Source organism: Styela clava, chromosome 5, assembly GCF_964204865.1.
Source record: "Styela clava chromosome 5, kaStyClav1.hap1.2, whole genome shotgun sequence".
NCBI classification, from domain to species: Eukaryota; Metazoa; Chordata; class Ascidiacea; order Stolidobranchia; family Styelidae; genus Styela; species Styela clava.
The window spans coordinates 12,041,846-12,064,113 of NC_135254.1; the positions used below are offsets into that span (position 1 = coordinate 12,041,846).

At 34.4% G+C, this 22,268-nt stretch overlaps 2 protein-coding genes across 2 annotated transcripts; both read right to left on the reverse strand.

Moving 5' to 3' along the window:
• Positions 1-466: 466 nt before the first annotated feature.
• On the reverse strand, positions 467-7,291 carry LOC120344200 (cytochrome P450 3A5-like). Its single transcript, XM_078113064.1, has 14 exons — positions 7,175-7,291; positions 6,747-6,852; positions 6,305-6,357; positions 5,496-5,592; positions 4,962-5,041; positions 4,712-4,846; positions 4,394-4,548; positions 4,002-4,132; positions 2,906-2,981; positions 2,156-2,316; positions 1,608-1,696; positions 1,293-1,430; positions 1,019-1,175; positions 467-683 (listed from the first exon to the last, which is right to left on the reverse strand). Exons 1-14 carry the CDS (start codon positions 7,243-7,245, stop codon positions 591-593), a joined length of 1,542 nt encoding a protein of 513 aa, XP_077969190.1. The 5' UTR covers positions 7,246-7,291; the 3' UTR covers positions 467-590.
• A 6,547-nt stretch (positions 7,292-13,838) lies between these two features.
• On the reverse strand, positions 13,839-20,878 carry LOC120344872 (cytochrome P450 3A21-like). Its single transcript, XM_078113195.1, has 15 exons — positions 20,857-20,878; positions 20,396-20,506; positions 20,041-20,146; positions 19,572-19,624; positions 19,030-19,126; positions 18,508-18,587; positions 17,945-18,079; positions 17,625-17,779; positions 17,122-17,252; positions 16,859-16,934; positions 16,477-16,637; positions 15,883-15,971; positions 15,474-15,611; positions 14,870-15,026; positions 13,839-14,139 (listed from the first exon to the last, which is right to left on the reverse strand). The coding sequence occupies exons 2-15, from the start codon at positions 20,467-20,469 to the stop codon at positions 14,047-14,049; spliced, it is 1,545 nt and encodes a 514-aa protein (XP_077969321.1). The 5' UTR covers positions 20,470-20,506; positions 20,857-20,878; the 3' UTR covers positions 13,839-14,046.
• Positions 20,879-22,268: the final 1,390 nt, after the last annotated feature.

Sequence of the window (22,268 nt, forward strand, 5' to 3'; positions counted from 1 at the left end):
ACTCATATATACAAATATGTAACTATTTGTATCCGTATAAGTGTGCTGATGTCCCTTTATGCATAAGCACGTGCCTATATGTCCCATTGTACTGTTTCACACATGTATATGTATGAATATATTGAATAATATATACCTGTATGTGTATAATTTGTTTTCCCATATACATATGTGCGCTGGAATACATTTTTATACTATTCGTATATGTATGTGTATTCATACATTGCGGCTTCGGTAAATGCGTATGCCTATACCAATATACCAATCTCGGTATGTATAATAAACGAATAGGAGTATATATAAAAATTTCATACCAGGTTTTCTACTACTTATATGCAATTCATAATCTGGCAACTACAAATGCAAATCTCGTTCGTTTTGTTATCCCATAATCGCATGTCAATTGTTCAATAAGTCTTACGATTTAGCATTGACAACATACTAAATTACACAAACAGACAATATATATATATATATGCGTGTGTGTAATTAATTTTATAATTAGATTTTTTAGAAATTTTAAATAACGAAAAACAAATATAGTTGATCATGTTAGGTGAAGCCATTGCCGGATTCTAAACAGTCTTCAATTAGGTCGCAGCAGAATTACGAGGTACGGCAACAAGGTTGAAATCAACTACAGGTCGTACAACTAGAGCATATGTAAACTTCAGAGGAGGATTCTGAAACAAAAAAATTGCATCCCGTTAACTACATCGATTCTGTAAATGCTTTAAATTTCCCAGCATTGGCAACAAGTTTCTATTGCACCATAGATATAGACTATTTTATATGTGAATAAAGAAAGCGATCTAGTAAGCGAATAACCAATACTTCATTTTAAATAGGTGTAGTTTTCGCAAATAGTATTTAACGATAGTTGTGTTTATATACTAGTGCGCCATCCATTTTAGTCAGAAAATTGGAACAATAAAAACAACATTATTAATCTCAGCTTATTAATTTTAATCCTTCAGATTATGCCAATGTTGTGCGCTTTACACCCTTTTCATCTTACCGGTGTGTTTTCAGCAGGCTTGAAAGTGAAAGAGTATAGGAGTTTTGCTAAGGACATCTTGATTTCCATCAAAGCAAATCGTATTCCAATACAGTTACGTGGTCCCGCCCCAAACGGCTGAAACATCATTGGGTCGATTTGGTTCATGTCGCGCATCCTGAAAGTGATGATAAATAATATCGAATATATACGAAAACAGTATAATACGACTCAAAGTGATTGTCAACACAATAGCATCGATAAGTATTTTTATTCATCAAGCTGAGGAATTGACCTTTCAGGTTTGAATTTATAAGGCTCTTCCCAATATTCAGGATCGTGCGCTAGTCCATACGACGGTACACTTATCAACACTCCCTTTGGAATTGTTAATCCGTTGATAGTGATCTCGTTATCACAGACTCGAGCATTCCTGAAAAAAAATATCATTGAATGAAACATGACAATCAGTAAGTTCAAATTTTAAAGTTTCTTGTAGAAATACATTAATTAACCAATTGGAAATATATTTAAATTTTGTATTCTGATTATTCTAGTTTTTTATGTTCTGATGAAACGAATAATTCTATTCTGTCAAATCATACTGTACTTTAAAATCGGCATGTAAAGTCTGAGAGTTTCGTTGATACACATATCCAAGAACTTCAGGTTAGTCACACTTTGGTAGTCAAATTTGCCCTGTATGGAGATAATATTATTAAATTTTAACGATGGCGGGAAAACGTAAAAATTACGTTCAAGCACAATTGAAGCTATGGTATATCTTTCTCAATACTTTCTGTCTGATAATTTCTAAGAAATTGTGTATTTTGAGATTAAAGCGAAACTTTTTGCACTCCATGCGCAATGAAACACATTTTTACACACACCTAGTTAGTTTTTTCACACACCTATGACTATTTGTTCATTATTCAAACGTACTCTAGTACATAGTGACTGATTCATCGCAAAATCAATTAAATTTCTGTGACATTTGCGAAGTCATCAGCTTTATTTGAACAAAATGTTTGCTTTAGTTCCCGAGATAATATGGAAAATACAGACAACGCTTTGATTCATTAAATCAAATGAAATTCCAGTGTGATACTATAGAAAGAAGCCGAAAATTGAAATTGATATTTCAATATTCATATTTACATGGATTTTCATCATTTCATCAATTTCTTCTTGAACTTTGACCTGTATATCCGGATGCTGAGCAAAATTATAGGCTGTCCAGCTCATTACATTTCCTGTATTTTCGTATCCGGCCAAAATCATTAACATTGAATTTCCGACAATTTCTGCTTTTGTCATTCCTGTATCAAAGTACAGTATCAAATCAAGAAATGTATTGAATGTTATTTAATAAAGACAAGATAATTGGAAGCCATATGCTACATTGCAAGAATTTCCTAATTAAAAATCGGTATCAAATAAATAACAAAGTTTAACAGTAACAATTAACCGCCGATAAATGACAACAAAAAATTTTCATTCATCTACTTCAGAATAAGATTGTCGGCAACATCATCGACTATACTGGCGATAATTTTCCAATATAATGTACATTTAATTTTCTTACAAAAGTACTAATCATTGTTATCAAATCAGACTAAATTATTCATTATGTTAGAATCATGTGAAAAGTTACCTCATCACTTCAATGGTACTCATATATAAACAAGAGAACATAATTCAAATATATACATACAGAGGGCAAATGTCTACAGCAATGTCAGCAACATTACGTTACAGTTCTAAAAGATTTGAGACTGATATTGTATGAAGATGTAAAGTGTTCTAATATAATAAAAAATGGGTTCCACTTTGGTATGCGATCGTGATCTCAACCACATGAAAACAACCGACATTCGACAATCCGCGTCGAATAATAAATTTCATTACCTTTTTCTGAACCTTCTTTTATTTTATCTTTCGATACCTCAGAATCTAACATCAATTGCATGAGATCTACTCGTGTCTGTTTGTTTGAATGAAATGAATTTAAATTTAGATTCAAATACCTACTTTTGCAAACAATAAATTATGAAGCGCGATTGATCTACTAAAACGGAAAGGCAGTAATGCCGTTATACCGTTCATTCACCAAACTAGTCAGTCATATCTGGTCATCACAAATAGAAGAAACAGAATTCATAAATTTTGCAATTACGTCTACGAAAATGTAGACACTTTATTAAACACGTGAACTTCGGTTTGTGTATTATCGTACCCACGAGTTTAAGCAATCCAGGACGCATTGCACAGAAGTTATGTGCTTTCTAAAGCAGGAGTGTGCAACCTGCGGCCCACGGGACAAATGCGTCCCACAAGAAAAAAAAATTGCAGCCCGCGGAGAAGGGCCAATTCTAAATTAAGATTGAAACGATTTCCTATAATTTAGTTTAATCTGGTACCGGAGAACTATTCCAATCCCTTTGCATTACAACATATTTGCGTTAACAATTTTTTTTCTAAAGTGGGCGTCATGAAATCTGCTTATTGATTGGTTCTGACAGACAAACATTCGGAAAATGCGGACATCGAATTGCTAGCATTTATTTAAAATCAAATTTGGAAAATGTAGTCGGGAAAAGAAACTATCTGCAATTTCTTTACTGAATTCGTTTAAAAGTCGGTGTGACAATAGATTTGAATAGCCGTTTTTTCAAAAATTTATGCGTCTTAACTCATCATTTCTGAAAGATCTCCTAATAATGCCATTAAATCAATAACAAAAAAACAACTATTTTTTGTACCTGTAACTACTAAAAAGTCAATGTTTATTGAAGGTGCGGTCCGCGGTTTCACCCAGTTATTTGTATCCGGCCCTCTTGTAGTAAAAATTGCACACCCCTGTTCCAGCGTATTACCGGGGTCTGGTGTTTCGATTCCCCGCTGTACAATTCTACTAAACTAAGACCCATAGTAAGGGCGTACAATGGCATCGCGGGGTAAATATCTTTTAAAGGTGAAAACGCATATAAAATATAATATTTACTTGTCCGTGTGGATTTTCCTGTCGTTGCTTTATCACGTGATGTGATAGCTTTTTAAAGTAGTTCAAACCTTCTTTATTAAATATTGAATAATTAAATTTTTCAACAAGTTTTTCAAGTTGTGGAAAAATAACTGAAAAATAATATGTAAAGCATATTATATGCATGTTAACTTGAACTATACCACCCAAAATTGGTATTGCTGAATAACCAGAAAAAAAAAATTTAAACCCGATCGAGTTAGTGCTCATGAAACATATACTCCAGCGTAAATCCACAGTTCACCTAATCACAATTTATAGTTTTTGCCTATAACTAAGAGGTCATCATTACTCATATGCTGTGAAAAGAAAACCTCAATAGTCAAATTTTGTTACCATCAGGCTTCACTTACATAGCAAAAATAGCAACGGGCTTCGTAAATTTCCGGAAAACATTCTCTTGGCATGTTTTGAAATTTCTGGCTCTTCTACTCTGTCATCTTGTGAATGAGCGTTCGTGCTGAATGCTGCTGAGCATACTATATCCAATGAAAGACGAGAAAAGATTCTGAAATGTTTTTTAAATTTACTTGAATGTATCAGCAATCAGAACGGTTAATGAATGTCAAGCACACAAAATTATCGGTTTTTCTCGTCAAAAATCTGAAATATCAAAATATAAAGTAAAGCAGATTGAGTCGGAAAACATTTTCAATACGTAAATTATTTACTCTTTTGAATTAAACACCCCGTTGTTATTCTCGATTTTTCTATTGAGTGCATCAACAGTATTGCCGGTACACCAGTCGATTATACCACACATTTGCTTCAGTTTTGAAGAGGAAAACGTCGGTGTCATAGTCGATCTGTAGAAATAATGATATTGTAAGAAGCTGAACAATCCATTTTCTAGATAAGATTCCATAGTAGTAACGGGCAATCTTCTGCATCTGACATTAGTTCAAAATTTTATAATCTGACCTTACTCGTTTCCATTGTTTACCATGCAAGTTAGACAGTCCGCTGTTCATTTCTTTTCCGCTTATTTTGCTTAGTGTTTTCTAAAAGGTAAAGCAATAGGTTTAAGCGAAATGTGAATAGGATACTGTGCGTGTGAGGATTATCGAATCAATTTAAAATATTTCTATAACAAAACAAAACGTTTAAGGAAATTGACTGTGAAGACGTTTCCATTAAAATAGAATCACAGTGGCTAATCTTCAAGGTTCTGTCATCGCTTTGAGTGATTTAAAATTATTTTGAACAAAGAATTAAAGCTTTTTTCAGAAAAGACTCATTCAACATTATAAGCATCTATCCATACAATTAATCTTACATAATCAATGTACACTACAAAATGAGAGTTTTCTTTTCTTTTGGTAGATTTATCATTATTAAAAGTGGTACTGCTGTGTACATGTACTTCGTGATATTTTTCATATTCAGATGTCTTTCTTACTCTAAGTCTAGGATATCAATATGTGCGATTTACATGCAATTTGAAATTGGACTCGCCTTTCTATCTGGAAATGTTGAGAATTCTTTGATGAAAATTTGTCTCAAAATATCAGGATCATGTATTGTTATACAGGGTGACAGTCCTGCAAAAAGCCTGAAAGGCATTTTATCGTATTAATTTCTCGGTAAATATTATTGGAAATATATTAAAATTATCTGATAAATAGAATTCTCACCTGTAAGTAATACAGTAAAATTTACGATTCTTGCAAATTAAAGTATTTCACTCGGTGGTGAATTGGAAACGCCAGTTTAGCGCGAGTTCCCAAATTCTAGACGGGTGATGGGTATGATTGGGCATCAGTAGAAATTTGGGCGGACCGTAAGAATAACACTAAAGAAGCAATAAGATTTAGTTTAGATTTTGTCTATAATTTTTGAATCTTCGAATGTAATTTAATCTGACATGCTGTACAAATGCTGACATTCTACGAAAAAAAAAGGTTGAAATGAATAATAATTCCCCTGTTGGAATACTACTCGAAAAGCAAAATCAAACGTAGAGAAGTTGCCAAGAAACCCAGGGTACGCAAATCAATCATATATACGCAAATTTGTTCAGTGTAAACTGATCACTAGCCTACAGGCGCTGGATACACCAAACCATATTAAATCAAACACATGAAATGTATTGAATCAAAATATCAAACAGTAAAACTTTGCATAATTAAACGCTTCTGAATCATGACAAGCTTCGCTTAATGTAGGTTCTGACTTCGAACGTTACGTTTTAAAACAATATTTTTACATGCAGTTTCGTTGCACTCTGTTTTTTGTTACAAATCCTATATAGAAAATATTCTTACCCCCATATATTACCGTGCTTCTTCTTACATTCGTTATCGAAGTCAAACGCTTTCTGAAAATAATATTTATGCGATGTATATATACATAACTCATTATATGTATCTCATTTATAGTAAAGTGGGCCATTCATAAAAAAAAGATGCTTCCGCCGTTACACGGGGAGGCTTGAACTGTGTTTCGCCCAATGGTCTAAATAAGCCACGATCAGAATCCATCTGGGATTTCAATTACTATAAAATTTCAGGTGCTTGTGCATGGCCCACTTGTGCAGGAGCTTGTTACAAACGAGAGTAGGGTAAATCTTTCAATAAAAAATTGTATCATTTAAAGTAAATAAGATCCGTTAAAATTTGAAATATCATGAAACACCAGTTTCGCACTTCTTCTTTATACATTGCTTTCATATATTATTTTTAATTCGCGTCATAAACAAAAACGTACATCTCTACTAAAGGCAGTTCGCATGCTTCCAATTTCTCTTACAGATGGTGTTTCGTAAGGAATATTGAGTCTTTCGAAGTAACTCCATTTGTAGTTCAAATAATACCTGAAAGTAAAATAGGCATAACGGCCATAAGCTACTTCGATTCGTTTACAATATGGGTTACTCGGATTGATACAATTCACCAGCCTCCGCGAATCAAAAACGATTCACTCTCATGTGAGTATGCGAGCAGGATTGCTTTGCTGTATTGTATAACTTTGTTATGACATTTGTTAACTTTCCGTGGTCCTCGCAAATCCCTAAAATTGTCGGAATCGAATTATTCTCCGGTTGTAACAAAAAGCAAGTAATTTAGTACTTGAGAACACTTCCGATGCATTACTTCTGTCGATCTAAATTATACAATGAGGTTCTGAGTACTAACCTGATTAGCAATACCACGCTTGCTATCAGAAGCCATGTTTCGATTGATAAAATATCCAGAGGAGTTATCATCGTGCACAGAGTTTTTCAACTTATCTATAATATTGCAGTGAATCTGTAACGTAAAAAATAAGTCAAATATAGTAGAATGGGGTTTACACGCCCGATGGCACGTTATGGAAGTCATCTGCAATCGTATCGAATAAATCTCAAAAATGTCGGTACTATTTGCAGTTGAATGGGTACATCATGAGTATTGGGTCTCTGCTGACCTGCAGATTTTGATATATTTGCTGGTTCAATCGAACATTTCGTTGAAATTTGGTCTAATTATACGCAGTAAAAGTGTATTTTCATAATAATAAAAGTACAAAAGTGTACTGGCTGCCTTCGAACAGTTTCAAATTACAGAGATCAAACCACAAAAACACTTTTCTGGTTCGTATGTGTGCTGAGCCCACGAACTTATCGCAGTACCACTCACGACGTTCTGCCTCGTATGATAGCAAACACGTGCATATTTATCAGATCGGAGGAAAGAGAGTGACGTAATCATGTTTCCGTCAATATCTCTTATTCACCTTCATTCAGCATGGTAGTAAAATATGACCTTTGGTGCTATTTGTGCAATTCATCAAAACACATTAAATAGCATAGCTTGTGTCTTGAAAATTAGAATATTACGCATAAACGTTCTTTAGGGATTACTATGAAGTGTTGGAACGAATGGAATTGATTGGAAATATTGTGTAATCTACGGTAAATAAAAGTTTAATAAAATCGTATTATATCTCAGTTATATCTCATTCATAAAACAATATATCGTCATGTCTGAGCGTGCCGAGATTTCAACGTATGTTTCTAAAGTTTCAGTTTATCAATCTTTATAATCAGATCTTATGAAAAAATTTTTCGAAAACAATAGTGCATACAGATAAATAGTATTCCGATTTTCATATATACATGCATAATTTCGTGAATTGAAGCCTACAGTTAACAGTTGGGCGCATAAGCGTCTGTGTGTACGTGTATTTACACTTTACATCATGCGCATACGAAATAAATTGGTCAAAGGTAGCGACACATAATTACGTAACAGAGAAGCCTTTACAGTCTTGTCAGCCTCTCACTCACATATTTAGTAAACTAGTGCCTTGTGCAAGGCTGCCACTTTCGCCTCACTGAAAACATCTAGATCAGGATCGTCCAACCCGTGGCCCGCAGAAGCATTTCGAGTGGCCCGCGCTGTATTTTTAGGAATTGAATAAAAAAAATTGAATATAACTATTATCCGAGTGATGAAAGTATGCAAAGATGTGAAATAAACGATTTGTTTTTTTCCCGAAATGCGCTTTGCCAGCCCTTCTAAACGAGCCCCGAGTGCCATTTTGAATCGAAACCAAATGGGAAAAAATATCGATGCATAAAGGTGCCATAGTCGCTACATACATACATAAAATCCATAATACATACATAAAAGCGAGCTACTTCGAGGCAGAATTAATCGCAGCCATTCTCAAATTGAGAATTCGTTAAAGCAATGTATTGTTGGGGTTGTCAATGTTTTCTGTTCGGAAATAAAAAAGGCGTTTGCAAAAATATGCCTATCAAGACAGACGGTTCTCGCCGCGTCGAAGAGCTTGGGAATTCTATAGCAGAAATTTAATTGCAAGAGCGGGAGAGTTTTCATCGTATTCCTTGGCGCTCGACGAAAGCACTGACAAGTCTACTGCTCATCATGCGATGAGTTAATTAATGATGATTTTGAAATTACCGAACAGCTCGCAGTCACTGTCCCAATTGAGGGCACGACTATGAGCATTGATTTTTTGATAGCTGGGATGAAAATCGTTCAAGCGTCTTGGCTTGTCTTTGGCGAAATTTCGGGAATAACCACTGATGGCGGCCTATAGTTGGGAAACAACAGTTTTTATTGTTCTAATATTTGTGAAATATGGCGTGAAGGTATTGTTTGTTTTTTCAATAACCTGTAGTCAGTGTACCAAAACTAAAACATAATTACCATGTTAAGTGGCCCGTGCACTTATTAGTAAACTACATGTGGCCTTTCAGCCGAAAAGGTTGGACGACCCTGATCTAGATTGACTTCAAAAAACATCTAGATTGAAAATCAAAACATCTATACATCTGAAATAAAGTCATTAAATTTAATGAAAATAAACGAAATAAGAGCATACAGAGTTTAATATATTACATAATACAGTAATATTAGATGTCGAAGAAGCTAACATCATAACCGAGAATTCAATTCCCACCTGCAGAACTTACAAAAGGCCTTGTTTTTATCATCTGCAGGGACAATCCATTCCTTAAAGTCTTCAAGCCAATCTTTTTTAGAAGGATTGATGTTTAAAGCGAGCAAAATCCAATAGCCCTTATAGATTTGAATACCTTTATAGTTTTAAAATCTTGGAGTAAGCAACTTGAACAACACAAGTTATTCTCACTCTTGGTCGCAATACAATATCCTTTCTATTTAACGTTAATTGAAACGCCACATGTTTTGAACCAGTTTAATTCGGTGTTGAAATATTTTAATTACATTTGGTATAGGTGGAAGAATACAATATAAATGAGTTTCAATCAATCTTACATCAATAATTCTAAATAATGAAATATTATTCATTCACCTATTACAGTATTATACACATCTCTTTATCTATTTCCCACTGAATAATATTTAAAACCTAGTAAAATAATCTAGATTTGGTATAGGCTTGCACGTAATTGACAAAAATCAATTCCGTAATTACGTCAAAATTGATTACGTAATGACCCCGTAATTGCGATATTTTTTCACACATTTAAAAACCTATCATAACAACCATTTGAATCCACTTCTTTTCCGAATGGGACATCGAAGTTCGATTTTCATATTCCTGGCAGTACTACTCGCCGGCGAAATATGTTAAAGACAAATATCAAAGAGTATATTCAAATTAATTTTATTTTGATTTTTAACTTTTGTGTTAGCTTTGATTTTCCTTTATCGCCTTCGCAAATTAACCGTCCCAATTTTATGCGATCAATTTTGTCATTACCGACACTGGTATACGGATATTTATGAAACGATAGTTGACTTTTTTTTTAAATCGAGTTTCGTATTAAATGAAAATTTCGGAATTCCAATTTATTAAATCTACGACGAGCGTATTCTCTCGTTTGATTATAATTGCGCTTGCCTCGCGACGAAGACTTCTCATTGCACCGTTTTTTACATTATCCCACTTCACCACCTAGTTAGCATTTTATAATAATTATTGATGCCGACTTATTGACGATATTCCGATTACCATGCCTCATTTTACATTAAATCATTCCGCGTCCTAAATGTTATAACATTATTTGCGATAAATTTGTATCAAATATTAATTATTTGCGCATAATTTAAATGCCGTACTTATATGACATGCCTTTACCAAAAATACAAAGTTATATCGCAAAACAATGCATTTTGTGACATTTATTTTGCACTAACGAAAAAATTAACTCGTTTTTCTAACTCAAATCGACGATGCTATCGCCCAAAATTGACACAAGTTTGGTCGAGTGGCGGTGGTATTCGAGTCCGCGATAAATAAAAATAAGTTGCCGCATTTGGTAAAGACAGTTAATCACCAAGTCCGGACAGAAATATAACGATAAAACCTGTAACAGAACATCAAGATTTCGTAATAGAAAATGAATCTCGCACAGAATAAACACACTGGCTCGTACTTGATTATATTTGATCGTCACCGGTCCACAAACGAATTTTACCGGTCGGCGGGAAATCCCGTCGTTTTGTTGTTTCTCTGCCGTCTCAATCGCTTTACCGATGCCGAAAAGACGAAGTTGCGTTGGTTCATTACGTAATTTCTCTTCCACCGTCATATTGCTGTTTGATAAGCGCGAAATTAATTATCACGGCGCCAAGTAATCTATCGCTTTTTGAAAATATGACGCAATAAGGGGAGGAAATAATTTTTTTCACAGTCTTCGTTGCTACCAGTTAGCGATAGCCGTCTGTAAATTCTTACTCGTAACTCGTTGTAAATTAATGCTAATAAATTCTATTTTGCTTTTCAATGCGCTGTGATTTGTTAGCGATAGCCGTCGGTAAATTCTTACCCGTAACTCGTTGTAAATTAATGCTCATAAATTCTATTGTCTGTGATTTGTATAAATAGAAGTGATTGAGTCGGGAAAAGAAAGTCCCTTCTCTCCTTTTGTGCGCCCATAACGGCGGTAATGTTCGTTTCATGTCTGTTTCATGAAGAGAAAGAAAAATACGACTTCCGGAATTGCAATCAACAATCACACATTCTTATTTATCATTCATTATCAGCGCCGAAAAGATACCATATCGTGAAGACAAAAAAGTCTGGCGGTGTTAATTGCGTGATAATGCAGAGAATAATATCGTTTTGCCCGGGAAACCAAGATGCGCAATCGTAAAACGAGGCTGCTGCTTTTTTGTAGATGAAATTGCACATTAAAATTTTCTTTCAAACGGGGGTGGCAACGCGTCATGCCTTACCCCACCTCCGTAACAAAAGAGAGAGAAACGGCTGAGATTGACGCAACTCTACTCATTAAACTTTCATTTTTTTACAATCGACGGAATTGACTGCTTTGAAAAGAGCTCGTTTCAATCGTGAAAGAGCTCGACAAATATTTACGACTTTACGTAATTCGTAACTTCCCTTCCGTAACTCGAAATAATTCCGTAATTCAGTAAATCCGTAAATTACGTGCAAGCCTAATTTGGTAGCTAACATCTAGGCTCCAAATTTTGAAAAAACAACAACATCTAGATCTATAGCTGAAAAACATCTAGCGCGGCAGCCCTGGCCTTGTGCGCTGTCACGTAAGGCCCGGAAGACATTCATCGGTCGATCAAAACATATCCGCTACCTGGGCCATCCAAATGCAGGAAAAATTGAGTCTTATCGGATACATCCAGAGCCGGTCACTATGCACTCAACTGTCGCCAACGTAACGCACCTCACCATTAGCCATGTTTTGTGTTATGCATTGGGGGTACGCGGTGAAAAATCTACTAGCACCGCAACAGACTTGATGCTTTTGGAACACTTGCCATTTCTTCTATATGCGACAATGATGAAATTTCTTACACCTCACCATCAGCCATGATTTGTCTATGTTTTAGGGGTAAGAAGTAAACAATCTACTATGACCGCAACAGACTTGATGCTTTTGGAACACTTGTCATTTCTTCTATGCGACAATGATTTATTACATGGTAATTTCATTTTAAAAACTCCGAAAAAATAATCGACAAAAATCGCTCTTTTTCAATAGACGTTGCTTCATTTGTATCAGTATGTCACCTATAACTGCAATTTTGTATTTTTTGCGAAAGCTAGAAAAACCATTACTGCATCACGATGATAACGCTACTGTTTATATGGGTATCATCAGTGTATGCACAAAACAGTGTTCATGTATGAGCATATATGGAAGTGAGTTTGTATCCAACCAATCTAAAGAACTCTATGTCTTCATTGTGCTTCCGTATAACTATATGTGCAATGTTTGAATGAGTATTATGTATTTCCATACATTTGTATCGATATGCATACATACATGTAAGTGTATGTCTGGTTTTATTTTACGCGCTGTTATTCGCACATGGTGTCTGAATGCGTAGTGCGGTAGGTTTTTCGCCGTGACCGGGAAATTCTTTCAGAACAAGTGCAGGGAATTTTTGTTGTTCACTAAAACTACTCTCAAATAATGAAGCATAGATATTAAAAATTATATGACAAAACAAAGGCTGACACAGTTTCTTTGTCGTTTGATCCTGCAACATCATATTTATGAAACAAACCTAAAAATTAATATACCCACATAGCCACATATATGCCGTTTGAAAATAATGTTTTATTGTTCTCGTAGTTGGTGATCATTAGTGGTTGCTATACGATAATGTGGTATCATTTCAATTAGGTGAAAAGCAACGGGGCATATAGCAATACGTTACCAAAATTGTGTAGCCTTTGCGGTTTGATATGCTCAATATACAAATACAATTCTAATTAGAGTGCATTTGCAAAATAGAATACAATAAACATTTTTGAATGGACTTGAGGAATCAATGAAATTTTACAATTAAATATGGGTTTGAAAGAGTATTGGAAATTTTGGTATTCGAAAATATTCGTTTCTTGGCTGTCATCTACTTGTTAAATACTAACTAAAGTCATGTTTTTAGAAGTCCTGAATTCTGACTATGCCTAACACTGGAAATGCGTACAACCTGTTTTTATAGTATGTAAACCAAGATGGCGGACACCGGAACGTAGTATGAGTACTAGGTTAATTAAGGTTAGGCTATAATTCTATTCCAAATTTCCTTATTTTGGTTATATTACCAGTTCGGGGACTATAGCCAAGTAGCTCCCGTACTATTTGTACCTGAAATTATTCATAACCCTAACCTGGTACACATATTACGTTCCGGTGTCCGCCATCTTGGTTCACATGCTACGGAAGTACTATTCTTTTTGCCCCAATGTCGGTTTATCACTACTGTTGGAACCTTTGTCGCAGAACATGTCAACATGGATAAAAGAATCATAACAAAGACATAGATTCTGCAAAAGTGCCTTGCAAAACAAAACGATAGCAATGCCAAACGATGATTTCGTAATCATTTTTAATAATTCCCAGTTTACACTAACAAATATTACATTTATACTGCAGTAAGAAAACATATATATAGTATATATAGGTTCAGCAAAGAGTTACAAATGATGATGGTGATACCAATAAGAAATTAGGTTTAATACAAAGCTAAAGTCGGCAAATTCTGCCAATCAAGCAATAACAGAATTAGCTCAAGTGCAATTATGTGGCAACAGAATCTCGAGGTATGGCGATTAAGTTGAAATCAACCTCAGAACGCACAGATATGCCAAATTTTAACTTCAGAGGAGGTGCCTGAAAATGGAATAATTTATAATTTGAATGGTGTTTGGCCAAACACTGAGTACTCCCGTAGTGTGTGTACCAGGTAAGGGCTACGCCATGATTTTATTCGGATTTTCCTTTTTTTAGTTCTATTACGAAGCCGGGAACTGCCTGTGTTAGTCAAGTAAATATACCCCAGGTCCATAGGTTGCAGTCCCTTTACACAACTTGATGTAGAGTAGGCGAACAAAATTAGTTACCCCCATATTGGTACATACAATCCTGGAGCGCCAAACACTGTGCTAAAGGATTTACTCTTCTTGAATAAAAAAAAGTTCCTGCGATAGCCATGGCAAATCAAAAAACAGCGCCCAGGTATCATTCATAAAATAATATTTCACCGTTCTTTTTCTTAAAGTGATTCAACTACGTCCAAAAATACCAAACAAATACTAAGATAGAATATGCTCATATAGTTTGCACCCCACAGTATTTTGAAAGACCAAATTACATTATAAGGCACATAAATAAATTTCGAGATTCCAACCATATTTAATTCACCTAATTTGGAGATGAGGATGGAAAAATATTAATGTTTTTTAGAAGAGAGGGTAGCGGGAGAAACAATGTCGAGGCGGTAACTGTCATGAACGTCAAAAGCGAAAGAAATGTTTTTAAAAGTATATACATAACATCATCAGTAACACATTGTATTCTCTAAATGTAGTCAATATTCAGAGTCTATTCCTTTTTATCTTACCGGTGTATTTTCAGCAGGTTTGAAAGTGAATTTATGCAGAAGTTTTGCTAGAGACATTTTAATTTCCATCAAAGCAAATCTCATCCCAATACAATTACGTGGTCCTGCCCCAAACGGCTGATAAACCATTGGGTCAATTTGGCTCATGTCCCGCATCCTGAAAACGATCATTTAATATTGATATTCAACACCGCGCAGAAAAGCAGTAAAGAATATAATAAAAGATCATGATTGTATACCTTAAAATATCACTGGCTACAATATGCACACCAACGTGCCCGGAGTTTTTATTCTCATTGGCGAAACGAGCGTTAAATTTTGAATAATTGACACACATTTCGCACAGTTATGGGACAAAAAATATTCAATGGGTTTGATAACAACAAGCAGTACGATTTTCAAATGAAGATTTTAATACATTCATGGTATGAAATCGCGTTTAGACCGGTCATTTGACGTATGCTATATCAATCCAGTATATAGATTTCAATCAATGTCAAAAAAAAAAAAAAATGAAACGCGATGTAGATCGGGAATGCGATCCAAGGTCGACAAACTCGCATCCTTAAAATTTATCTTCACTTAATGAATATGAAAATTTTACCTTTCAGGTTTAAATTCGTAAGGTTCATCCCAATATTCGGGATCATGTGCTAGTCCAAACGTTGGTACATTTATCTGTATACCTTTTGGAATTGTTAAGCCATTGATAGTGATTTCTTTTTCACAGAAACGAGCATTCCTACAAAATATTGCAACATGTAACCCTCAATAGGGAATTTTTGATTTTTTTTAATTTTACTTATGATCTAATTCAACTTTTGTGTTTAAATCCAAGTTTCCAGTTGTACACTTGAAATATGTCGGGACGTCTGTAACCCCTGATTAATCTATATGAAGCGGAACATTGACCGAATTGTATCACACTCAAAAACTAGAAGTGTACTTCAGGTATGCAGATGACATTTCATCATTATGGAAACGAATATAGATATTTCGTAAAATATACAAACTTTAAAATCGGCATGTAAAGTCGGAGCGTTTCGTTGATGCACATGTCCAACAACTTCAATCTTGTCACACCTTCGTAGTCAAACTTGCCCTGTATAAAAACAAATACGTTTTGAAGCAATGTCCGTTGTAAATACAAAATCGAAACTTTTCAAGAATGAATGAGATTTGCTGATTTAATTTTAATGAATAATTATCGATATAATAAAACTTGAGAGAGCGGTCAAATGACACCAATTCCACGCGTATATGCTACTCCACACAATGTTAGTCAAACATAATAATTGCGATAAAGGCATTGTTGTACGCTTAGCAGTCGCTTCGGGTCGGCAAATATTTTCTGAACATTGAGAAGATTTTATTTTCCGCGTCCCAAACTAAACCCCACATATAAATCTCCAAGCTAAAAAATACTACTACTTAGCGAATACTATGTTTTTATCGAATCATCTTTGAGCGTACAAAGTTATTGGCTGTATTTGAATAAACCGTTTACTCATCGTGCAGGGGATTGAAGGCAAAGCAAACAACGTTAATATAGGCGCGGGACAAGTCGGAAAGTAAAAATTGACCCATGAATGTAGGAATCATTTTACCTGAACTTTCATCATTTCATCGATTTCCTCTTGAACTTTGACCTGTATTTCAGGATGTTGAGCTAAATTATAAGCTGTCCAGCTCATTGTATTTCCAGTATTTTCGTAACCAGCCAAAATCATTAAAATTGAATTTCCAACGATTTCGATATTTGTCATGCCTGAAGGTTGACAAATGTCGTATCAAAGTGAACAAAAGTAAAGAAAGTTATTACTAGATGTTCAAGTTTATTACAAAAGAACCGTATCGGAGAAAAGAGATATGACAGCAATTGCAAATATGTAATCTAACCTGACCCAGAAATAGATACTGTAACTATATGACAACTTTAAAGTGATTATTAAAATTGAAGCGCAAGCTTACATATGTCAAGATACCAACCTTTTTCTGCACCTTCTTTTATTTTTTCTTCGGATACTTTAGCATCCAACATCAGTTGCATAAGATCTACTCTAGTCTGTGGAAGAAAACATAAATTTTAGATATAAATTCAACAAAATCATGTTGTGATCACTTTGATTCAAGACATGCCCGATTTGCTAAACTGTCAATATTTTGGGGGAAGTTTATACAAGCATGTGTAATTTATTGCTTTCATTCCAGCTACATCAAAATTGTCTGTAATGAAGCAACACAATACTTACATGTTCATGTGGATTTTCCTCTCGTTGCTTTATTAGGTGATGTGTTAGTTTTTTGAAGTATTCTAATCCACCACTTCCAAACAATGCAAGGTTGAATTTTACAATTATTTTTTCCAGAGATGGAAAAATAACTGAAACAACATCAATATTCATTTATCATTTACGAAATATTATTATTTTTCAATAAAAATGAAAACTTTTCCTGTGAAAAATCGTACACCTTCCTTGTGATTAGGATATTTGCAAAATGCAAAGTTAGTTACGCGTCTGAGTATAACAGTAGACTGATGAAATCCTCTAAAATATGGCGCATTTCCGTTCAAAGTTATTTGAATTCGACCACGAACAACTACATAATTCCAAGTATGACTTCTGGTGTAGTTTTCATATGCCGTTAGGAAATTCATACTTTCGACAAATAATTTCGTGGGATATGTAGAATATGATTAGAGTAACAATGCAATCTGAGTTGGTAAAGATGTAAAACTTTCAATTAAACTTACGGAGCAATATGATCAGGGGGCTGAATATTGTTCCGGAAAACAATTTTTTGGCATTTTTTGCAGCTTCAGGCTCTTCAACTCTGTCATCTTGCGAGTGAATTTTGGTGCTAAATGCTGCTGAGCATACTATATCCAATGAAAGGCGGGAAAAGATTCTGGAAATATCGGAATATCCATGATAAATAACCGCACCAATGATAAAATTCAGGTATTTCGTTGAAGTGCGTCTCAGATGTTGTTATCATAATGGCAAACAATTTATTTCGAGAACAAGAAATTATAGCAAATTTTTTGTTGAATGAGACCACGGTATAACTTACTCCTTTGAATTGAAAACCCCATTGTTACTCTCAACTTTTCGGTTCAGTGCATCAACAGTATTGCCAGCACACCATTCTATTATACCACACATTTGCTTCAGTTTTGAAGTTGAAAACGTTGGTGTCATTGTCGTTCTTCAATGAGAATTTTATAAAAATTGATGTATAAATTAAAATCATAGCCTATCAAATTTTTCACTTCAAAAATTTTTCCCGGCTCCATTAATATTTACATTGCGAGATAATATCGGAAGTGTTCGGAGTGTATCGGAAGTGTGTTGTGTAGTGTTGCTTTTGCCCAACTACCCAACCAACACTGATTTTAATAAAGCTTTTAACAATAATAATAAAAACATATTTGCATACTCTTTGAGCAGCAGTTTAGTTTGAAATCAAAATTTATTTTATCAAAAAATGAATGTATCCCGGTTATCTCTAATCCCTATACAGCGATTATAAAAAAATGTAGTAAAATAAATTTTTCATCACTATTCCTTTCTGACACTTTCCTATTCGGGATGTTTTTTTAATATTTCATGCGGTTCAATATTTACGATCCATACCTTATTCGTTTCCATTGATTTCCCTGGACTGCGGTTAATCCGTTGTTCAATTCTTTTCCACTTATTTTAAGCAAATTTTTCTAAAACGTTTAGCGACAGTTTTGAATTTTTCATAAAAAATTATAATTAAATAAAACTTTGACTCTGTACGAAGCTGGCATTTTGTATGTATCATGCTCTCCCAATGGAAATTGTTTGTGAATTAGTGCAATAAATGTAATCATTGCGTGACAAGACAATATGAAACAAAGTGAGCATCGCAAGTTTAGTCCAAGAACGGCAAAAAATAGAATAAGCGAAAAATTGATAAAGTGAAAGACAAACTTGTAGAAAAAATATGTATAATTGAAAGATGATGGAGTGCTAATATAAATAGTCACCGTCGACAATTAGGGATGCATTTATATGAGAATTTACTCAATTTTCAGATCACAGATACTAAAAATCCACTGCAGATTCTACAGACTTTCCAAAATGTTTTACAACCAGAATATCATGTATGCGAAGTATGGTAAAACTAACCTGTCTGTCTGGAAATGTTTGAAACTCCTTAATGAAAATTTGTCTCAAAATATCAGGATCATGGATTGTTAAACTGGGTGATACTCCTACGAATACCCTAAAATGGTGTTTCATTATATTAACACGACAGTTTTTCCGGTAATCAAATAGGAGTGTCGAAATTGACCGAACAATGTTTTTCAATAGCCGTGCAATGGCGATTAACCCGAAATATTGAATATAAAATGAATAACATTATTGAATAGTCATGCCTCGTGCCTCTCAACCATTTTGAAATGGCAATGAATAAGCTTCAATCGATGCAAGCAAACCATGATAAAAGACCTAATTGTATCCATGTGCTAAAACAACTGCATGGTTTCGGGTTCAGAATGCCCCATTTCAATCGATTTTTATTATTCAATTTTAGAAATATTACACTAATTCAGATTAGTATTATTCAGATTGTAGGGGAAATGTGAAATACGGTAATTAAATTACTTTTTAAAGGAAATATTTTACTACTACCACAGGTAAATTGAAGCAAGACACCATATTCTTACCCCCATATATTACCGTACTTCTTCTTACAGTCGTTGTCGTATTCAAATGCTTTCTGAAGATATTATATTTTTATTTTTAAATTTATGAAATAAGGGAGAAAATCTGACAGACTACCAAAATTCATTAGCACTCAGATGCGAGCTTCGACCAGAATCGGTTATTTGTAAAAATCATACCTAAGCTTGTCAGTTTAGTTAATTGTTCTGCCAATAAAGAAAGGGATAGAAATGTAAAGTTACACTGTATTCCTGCATAATGTCCAAACAAAAGTAGAAAAAACGGCAACGTTATTAGATTACATTTGGACAAATTGATTTCATATAAACATTGTTCAATGCTGTTACAAATTTTTTTTCTACCTAATATATAAACTGAAAAAAACGAAAAAATAATGACAAGGTACCAATTTATGAAAAGTTTTCCGATAATTTTTCTGAATAAAGAGGTATTTATAATATTTTATCTCACATCTTTGCTGAAAGCAGTCAAGAGGCTTCCAAGTTTGAAGAAAGATGGTGGATCATAGGGAATGTTGAGTTTTTCAAAGTAGCTCCATTTTCGATTCAAATAATACCTGGAAGTGGAAGGCTTTTTTTAAATGTGCTTTGACTATAAACTACAACTCTAATTGTCCGCAATGGTATGTAAATGCTATGTTGTTGGTTTGCGCAGACCCGAACTGCCTGATTGGCCTTATTGCACATATAGCAATCGATTATCCTCGTGGAAATCATTCAGTCGAACGCCAATGTCAAAAGGTAAAAGCGCTAGACCTATTCTAAAGGAAATTTATATACACTTACTCAGTCTACTTTACACCAACCTGATAAGTAAAGCTATGCTTGCAATCAGAAGCCACGATTCAATTGATAAGATGTCCAACGGAGTTATCATCATACACACAGTTTTTTCAACTCAATAGTATCGATGTTATCTGTCAGGTTAAGAAAAAATTAAGTCAAATATATCGAACTGTCTACCTTCTCCTTCAGAATACTTGAAAAAGAAAATGCTGCTGTGTTTGTTCGCATACACCTGATGCGTGGCAAAAGTGCATGATTAAAGATATGAAGATAGATATTATACGTTTAGAAATGATTGGGTGAATATCCTGCGTATCTAGCTTTCATCCTCATAGAATACGTATAGCATTTTCACTGTTTGACGAACAAAAGCTATCTTGTATAACACACTAGTATTTATATAAAAATTGCAGCGACTGGTAAATGACTAGCATTATATATATTGAAGTTCACGTTTCGCAGAAAGAAGCATTTATCTAACCTCTTCTACGTGAATATTGCAAACGCTGACTTCCTTAAAATACAGAAATAGCATCAAAGACCTTCATATTAGTCTGCCACTGTATTCTGACTTGTTTGCTTATCGTCCTGAACCAATATTATGTATTGAAGCAGCGAAAGCTTTCGCAATACATTATTTACGCTTTCATTTGTCTGGCCCCTATAAGGAAAAAGTATAAGGTAGCCACATTATCTGCTGACGCATTTATCATCCATTGCCGTGAAATACGACCATGTTTGTATTTTATATGCTCCATTCATTAATTACTAATTTGATTATGTAATTGTACCGGAAGAATGTTTCATCATTTATTTAAGATTTATTTAAATCGTACAATTCAGAATCAGATCCAAGGCCTGCCTAATTTGGACTGATCAAACTTCAGTAGCCTATCTAATTTGCAATTTCAAGTCTGATTCTTCGCTAGCAAGGAATTAGAAAAAACCGGGCATCCTGATGCCACTGCTACCGTTATGCGAATAAAATTTATCACACACTCTTGGAGTGAGACAATAACTTTTACACAGGCTACTGAAGAGCCTATTGTAGGATCGTTTGTCAGTCAAGACGTTCATTCCTATGAAACTTTCATTTTTTACGTAATAATATGCTCTGTCCTATCGGACGTGCCAAGACTCAAATACTGCATGTGTATATCGTATTTTGCGCATCTACAGTAATGTATTCATTCTGTTTTAAAACACACGACGGGAGCTGAGTGAAACTGATTCAATTTTTTGGAGTATGTTATTAAGTTCACTCAACATCAGACGCGATCGATTACTCGAGACGTGGGGATCGATTACTCGAGACGTGGCGATCGGCTTGTTGGCCACCATTGAATTATATCTGAAAATTGATCAAACACCATAGTAACGCGAGAATAAATAATTACATGTAAGTGAGCTAGGGATGTAAGTTTCAGAATTTCGAATCGAAGCGATTCGAATCAACATCAATTCGAATCGATTCGAAGCATTTTAGGAAAAAAGGGCTTGATTCTATTTAAATTTTTTTTTATAGATAACACAAGACAAATGCATGTCACAGCGGCGCTGCTTTGATAACGACCAAAAGCGTTTGTTTTTCCTACGTTTACAGCTTTCCAAAACCGTGACACTCCCAGAGTCGTTATATTTTATTTTGGTAGCAGCTTTCGAGGGACCAATGGTTTTGCCCAATTTTGGTCGACTACTCGAAATGTTACAAAGTTTTGCAAATATTTTAATATATAAACGTTTCTTCAAATTATCTACATAAATGATTATAATAAAACATCACTGCTTTACTCCTTATAAATATGTCTGCGATGCTTCTTCCCACGTTACCATTGCTTCTTTTAAAATCATGGACGGCTCATGATTCATGGCGCATACGGTACTAACTAGCGT

Excerpts from the sequence above, each read along its gene's own strand:
- LOC120344200 (XM_078113064.1), bottom strand. The coding sequence starts at position 7,245 with ATGATAACTCCTCTGGATATTTTATCAATCGAAACATGGCTTCTGATA. Across the intron at positions 5,593-6,304 it reads AAGCACGGTAATATATGGGG|GCTTTTTGCAGGACTGTCAC; the intron begins GTAAGAATATTT and ends AATGCCTTTCAG. Across the intron at positions 1,431-1,607 it reads CTTTACATGCCGATTTTAAA|GAATGCTCGAGTCTGTGATA; the intron begins GTACAGTATGAT and ends ATTTTTTTTCAG.
- LOC120344872 (XM_078113195.1), bottom strand. The coding sequence starts at position 20,469 with ATGATGATAACTCCGTTGGACATCTTATCAATTGAATCGTGGCTTCTG. Across the intron at positions 17,780-17,944 it reads GGGGTTTTCAATTCAAAGGA|AATCTTTTCCCGCCTTTCAT; the intron begins GTAAGTTATACC and ends CGATATTTCCAG. Across the intron at positions 14,140-14,869 it reads AACCTGCTGAAAATACACCG|GCACCTCCTCTGAAGTTAAA; the intron begins GTAAGATAAAAA and ends TTCCATTTTCAG.